A 6555-nucleotide genomic window follows, 5' to 3' on the forward strand; every position below is an offset into this window, starting at 1 on the left:
CATGATTTAAACGATTCTATTTAACTATCATCAATCAAGACATCGATATTTAATAGCAATGGTCTTCTGTCAGGTGTGTGCTGTGAACAAACAGTATATCTCAGCCTGTTTCAGCCTTATGTCACATTTTCCTAAGGTAAACAAACAAGCAAGCAAGCGAGCAAAAAAAGGAACAATACAATACAGGAAATGGGCGTTTTATCCACAACTGTCAGCCAGTCAGCCAGTCAGCCAGTCGGTTGGTTTTACGCAGATCTCCATGATGACATTTGCACCAACCTATCTAGTACCGTGTGAGTAGACCTAGGCCTATTATTATATTTCAATCTCACTTTATTTATTTGACTTGACTATCAATTATTTAAATGAGACAGAGATCACAATTAACCTTTGAAGTAGAAAGAGAGAGAGAGAGAGAGAGAGAGAGAGAGAGAGAGAGAGAGAGAGGGATAGAGAGCACTTTAGACACATTGCTGAATTAATTTATATAAATGTTGAACAGGGTTGGACTTAGATTGTTGCCCTGAATTACTCCTCTACTTTTGGGAAAGAAATTGTTCTTTTGTTGCCAATTTTATTTATTATTTTGATACATTGTTTTAATAATATCATATGTTTCCCCTGGAATAACAGGCCCTCATGCCAAATCGAGTCAAATGCCTTTTCAAAATCTACATAGCAATTTTGCATTTGTTTTCATTAACATGTTTTTCTACGAGGGTGTGAAGTGTGTAAATGTGGTCGGTGGTTTGATGTTTTGGTATGAATCCAATGTGGCTTTTTCTCAGGATGCCGTGGTTACTGAGAAAGTTCTGTAATCGGTTGTTAGTTAAAGGACCACTTCACCACTTTTCAACTTATCTTCATATAATAGGTCCTCACTAATAATCATGAAAGAATGGCGCATTTTTTTTCTACTCTGTCTGTGTCTCATAGGAGGGCTGTGGGCAGTTCAGAAACCGTCTTCCAGTGACATCATCGATGGGGAATACAAGCTAATAGAAACTGCAGGCTTTCTAGTCCTGAAAAGTTGCAATGCGAAAATGGAAACCATCGTTCTCACGATAATGAAAATCTAAACATTTTTGTAAAGAAAATCTTGTTTTCAAAAATATCTGCCTAATGATGATGTCACTGGAAGACGGTTTCTAAACTGCCCACAGCCCTCCTTTGAGACACAGACCTGAGTAGAAAAGAATCGTGCCATTTTTTCATGATTATTAGTGAGGACCTATTATATGAAGATACGTTGAAAAGTGGTGAAGTGGTCCTTTAATGATTGAACAGAATATCTTCACTAGGTTGCTGCTGACACAAATGCCTCTATAATTGTTCTGGTCAAATGTATCACCATTTTTAAAGATGGGTGTTATTAGTCCTTGGTTCCAGATGTCAGGGAAAAAACCTATACTCAGAACCATGCTTCAACACATACACTTATATACTATACTTATAACCATGATAAACAGTTTCAAAAATTTAATTTAGTGTTCCATCTACACTACAAGAGTTTTTGGTTTGCAGAATCTGGATTTTGTCTAGTACCTGGGACTTTGTCTTTGTCTAGTATACCTTTGTCTTTGTCTAGGGACTTTTGACCGAGAATAGGCTAAAAATTGAACAAAAAAATAAATAAAACGCCAAATTCGGCAAGCGGGCATCCCCCCTCCCCACGCTCAACCCCCCCACCTGCAGATACCCTGTGTCACCCCTGTCGATTCAAATGAGCTTTATTGGCATGAGAAAACAAACGTTTACATTGCCAAAGCAAGTAATAATAATAACAATAATAATAATAATAAAACTTTATTTGTATAGCACCTTTCATGACATGAAAAGCGGCTCAAAGTGCTTTACAGAGCATTGGAGAAAAGTGTCACAATACAATCTCTCTCTCTCTCTCTCTCTACCTTACAGTGGTATATTTCCTCATCTGCTGTGGTCCTGCTCAACCAGAAGGTGAGAGGACTTTGTTGCATTGTTGCATTGCATGGGTAGTGTAGTTTTGAGACAGGCCTCTAGTCTGATTGTTTAGAGAAGTGCTTCAACCATTCATCCATGCACCACTTTCACCTCAACAAAAATACATTTCTACTGACTGCTATATGCTATGCTATGAATTTGGTTTCATTTTTGGTTTGGTTTGGTTTAATTTTACGCTTATTTTTTGCTCTCTAGAGTTACATGTATTGTTAAACACCAGCTGCATTACTTCATTTAAAAGGAGTCTACACAATTTCCAACAGCATGACATTGTAGACAAAATCTTATTTAACGTCAACAAAATATTCTTACGTTTTGGGTCTACTGAATGCATCACTCCTCTCGTCCATGTGCTCTCTCTCTCTCTCTCTCTCTCTCTCTCTCTCTCTCTCTCTCTCCAGTGTCTATCAGAGTCAGTCCTGACAGATCTCAGTTCTTCAGACATGAGTCCATCTCAGTGAAGTGTCAGGAAGACATCAGGAACTCTACTACGGTGAAGTGGTCTGTGAAAAGACAGGCCAGTGATATGGTGAACGAAACCTGTGGCAGTCACTTTGGATACATCAGAGGTATGAATAGCGAGACAGGCAGGCAGACAGACAGACAGACAGACAGACAGACAGACAGACAGACAGACAGACAGACAACTGACCACTGATGTTTCTTTGTGTATGGGTTGTGATCGTGTGTAGGAGCATCCTGTATGATAACCCTGTACGGTCTGGATGCTGGACTTTACTGGTGTCAGTCCGAGTCAGGAGAACACAGTCCTGGACTTGGACCTGGACCTGCATCCATCAGGATCACAGTCTCAGGTAGGAGAACACAGGGGGTGCATACTTAGTTTAGACTAGTCATTGGTTAGACATGGGTTAAGGTTAGGTTTAGGAGTGCTGCCCCGTTGGAGGTTAGGGTTAGGATGAGGCTTTGAGATAGGTTGTACTTGTAGTTGTACTTGTAGGACTAATGACTGGTCTAACCAATGACTAGTCTAAACCAAGTACTGTCTAGTTTAGTTTAGTTTAGTTTTTTTACTTAAGTACTGTACTTAAGTACAATTTTGAGGTATTTGTAAATTTCCAATTTCCGTTACGTTTTACTTCTACTCCACTACATCTCGGAGACAAAATTTGTACTTTTACTCCACTACAATTATTTGAAAACTTTAGTTACTAGTTACTTTGGCGATTTTGATTAGAAAACATACATTAACCACTTCTGACCTGAGATCAGATTCTAAAAATGTCTTCTACATCCTGACAGTTTTCCATTCTGACCTGAGATCAGATTCTAAAAATGTCTTCTATGTCAGTCGCTCTTCGATTTAAAAACAATAGCAGACCTACAAGCTCGTAGCGCTATGAGCTTGTAGATCTGCTATTTTTAAATAGCTAAAGCACGACATGATGCTAATACCAAAATGGGTTCCCGCCCAAAATGGGTTAACCACTTCAACGCTATACATTTCGTCCACTTGAAAATATGCGATGTGAGCTTGTACATCGGCTACATTGTAAATTGTATACATTGTCGTCACCATCTGCTGCATATGTTGATAACTCAACTCAACCCGATGTTAGTAGAGGGTATGTGCGTGACATCATCGTACCTGGAAGTTATGCAGGAACGCCCACTAAAGCCCACCACACACCGGCTCCGTCCGCCGCGTCGCGCCGCGTCGCCTGGCGCGCCGATAGAACACAGTTCTATTTTCCAGGCGGCGCCGCGCAGCAACGCGTCGCGCCGCAGACGGTCGCAGGCGGTGTGTGATGGGCTTGAGTGGCAAAAAACTATACTGTCTACTGTCACAAAGAAAAGTCCTGTCTGATTGCATTAAACAACATTGCAGCTGTACGAAAATCTTGAATTATCCTCTTTCTATCTGCAAAGTTTTTTTTTTTAATCCACCATAGAAACGTTTTGAGCTACTTTCTGTCAAGAAATGCCCTGCATTGTCAGAGTGTCAGAGTTTGAAAGTGCTTGTTTTTAATAACACAACATTTTGCTGCCTCTTGCATTATGTGACATTTAGAAACAGGTGGTACGCAGGACGAGTGATTTCCAACGAGCGCTTCCAAACTCCAACACTCCATGCTGCTCAATGTTGTGCCACTCAGTCTAGATGAGGGGGGCGTGTCCTGATGGGAAAATCATGGATGTGCATTCTCTCTATTGCTTCTAGGTGGAGATGTGATCCTACAGAGTCCTGTACTTCCTCTGCCAGAGGGAGGTAACGCCACGCTCCGCTGCCTGTCCAAAGACCAGAAGACTGGTCAACCGTCCTCCGACCTCCGTGCTGCCGACTTCTACAAAAACGGATCCTTCATCAGCGCTGAGTCTACAGGACAGATGACCATCCTCCGCGTCAACAAGTCTGACGGAGGATTCTACAAGTGCTCCATCTCTGGCCTCGGAGAGTCCCCAGAGAGCTGGATGGAGGTGACAAGTGAGTCGTCGTCAGATGATTCTCGACCGTCATCACCACGAGAAGACGATCCAGTGTTTGGATAATACTAAAGCTTTGGTTGGCTTTCACAGATTCCTCCTCTTCCTCCTCCGACCTGAGCGCCGACCCAGCAGAACCTCTCATGACTCTGACCCAGCTGGTCGTCAAGATACTGGTGTTCACTCCCTTTGTCATCTCTACCTTCCTGTACCTCTCTATCCGGAAGGACAGAGCCAGAGCTAGAGGTGAGAACACACTTCTCTATCTACATCTAGTTCTATCCTGTATCTCTGGGTCCTACTGTAATAATAATAATAATAATAATAATAATAATCTTTATTGTCCCGAAGGACAATAAAGACAATCCTTTTTTTCCCCCCACTGGGATAATCTTCATTACTGATGGTAAATGTCTCCTCTGTGCACTGATGGCCATTGCACCACAGTCTTACGCTGGGCCCGTTTGGTCAAGTTAAAAAATGGGTCAAGCCCGGCCTTTCTCCAGTGAATTATTAGGAACAGTTTATGATTTTCATGTTGCCATGTTTGTACCTCACTTTAACTGCTTTATTAACTTTAACTGTCTGTCTGTCTGTCTGTCTGTCTGTCTCAGCTGCAGCAGCCAATGCGAGGAGAAGAGACAATGATGTAATCATGGAGGTAGCTGTGTAGCCAGTCAGAAGTGTTCAAGGTGATAGATCAGCGCAGCATTATTCCTTCAGCGAAGACCCTTTCTAACAACTAGCCCCGCCCCCCACTCACCCTACACACTTCCACTAGCTCCTTACCACTCGCCCTACACACTTCCACTAGCTCCTCGCCACTCGCCCTACACACTTCCACTAGCTCTTTACCACTCGCCCTACACACTTCCACTAGCTCCTCACCACTCGCCCTACACACTTCCACTAGCTCCTCACCACTCACCCTACACACTTCCACTAGCTCCTCACCACTCATCCTACACACTTCCACTAGCTCCTTACCACTCGCCCTACAAACTTCCACTTGCTTTGAGCATATAGATATATACTGTAAATATTTGAGACGGCACTGGATGGGTGGGGAATGCCAGTGCCGTTTAAGCAGCTAGGAGTAATTTTAGAGTCCACAGAAGTGAACCTTTCAAGCCTGTTTTCTCAACTCGCTGTTTCTCTGCACGACATTACTCTATAAGCCATATCTCCAAAACTGGTGGGTCAAACTCAACAACCAATGTCAATTTGAAGCTATATGATTCCCTCATTTCCCTGCTTTCACATGACATGAGAAAATTAAATTTAAAAGAAATCCCAGTCCCTCAGTCAAAATTGGCCACATTTGTGATTAAATTTGAGTGAGGGACTGACATTGGATTTTTTTTTAACGTTTTATGAAAGCAGGGAATCATAGCTTCAAATTGACATATTGGTTGTTCAGTTTGACCTACCAGCTTATAGAGTAATGTCTAGCAGAGAAACAGCGAGTTGAGAAAACAGGCTTGAAAGGTTCACTTCTGTGGTCTCTAACATTACACCTAGCTACATGTTTAAGCATTTCTTTCATATTTACATGTCAATTTCAGCTCTGACACTTATTTCATGTGAAGAGTCTGCCTGTGCTATTACATTGAAATTATTGAATTGAAATCCTGTATTATTATTTGATGTGACACTCCGTTGTCACAGGCCATGAACTCATTGTATGATTTGTTTTTAATGACTTTGCTGTAAATTATGCTCAGTATGATTGTGTACATCACACACTGCTTCTGCACGCCTCAATAATGTTTCTCATGATTTTGAAACTATTAAAGTAAGAACTGATGTTTGTCAACTACACTCAATGTGCAGAGGTACACAGCTACACAGTACTTGTAAACATGCCCGCTCGCACACAGTCGCGGACCCCCATTTGACCCCCCCCCCCCCCCCCCCCCCCCCCCCCCCCGCGTTTAATTTCAAGGAACCTCAGTTTGACATGCATCAGTCTACGGGCCCCCATTTAATGGCATTTCTATCTCTGGGACCCCCATGCAATTGATATAGTAAAATCAATTTTAATGTAACTCAGAGTGTACACTCTCAGAGTTACAGACACATAGAGGGTCCATTTGGTTCCACACTCTCGGAGTTACAGACCCATAA

At 42.1% G+C, this 6555-nt stretch overlaps 1 protein-coding gene across 1 annotated transcript; it reads left to right on the forward strand.

Moving 5' to 3' along the window:
* The first annotated feature begins 252 nt into the window (after window positions 1-252).
* On the forward strand, window positions 253-5170 carry LOC308332764 (uncharacterized protein). The gene is made up of 7 exons (XM_080788824.1): window positions 253-293; window positions 1918-1959; window positions 2385-2552; window positions 2676-2798; window positions 4166-4429; window positions 4522-4674; window positions 5043-5170. The coding sequence occupies exons 1-7, from the start codon at window positions 260-262 to the stop codon at window positions 5099-5101; spliced, it is 843 nt and encodes a 280-aa protein (XP_080644950.1). The 5' UTR covers window positions 253-259; the 3' UTR covers window positions 5102-5170.
* Window positions 5171-6555: the final 1385 nt, after the last annotated feature.

Source organism: Protomyctophum bolini (genome assembly GCF_963924005.1).
Source record: "Protomyctophum bolini genome assembly, chromosome: 18".
NCBI lineage: Eukaryota > Metazoa > Chordata > Actinopteri > Myctophiformes > Myctophidae > Protomyctophum > Protomyctophum bolini.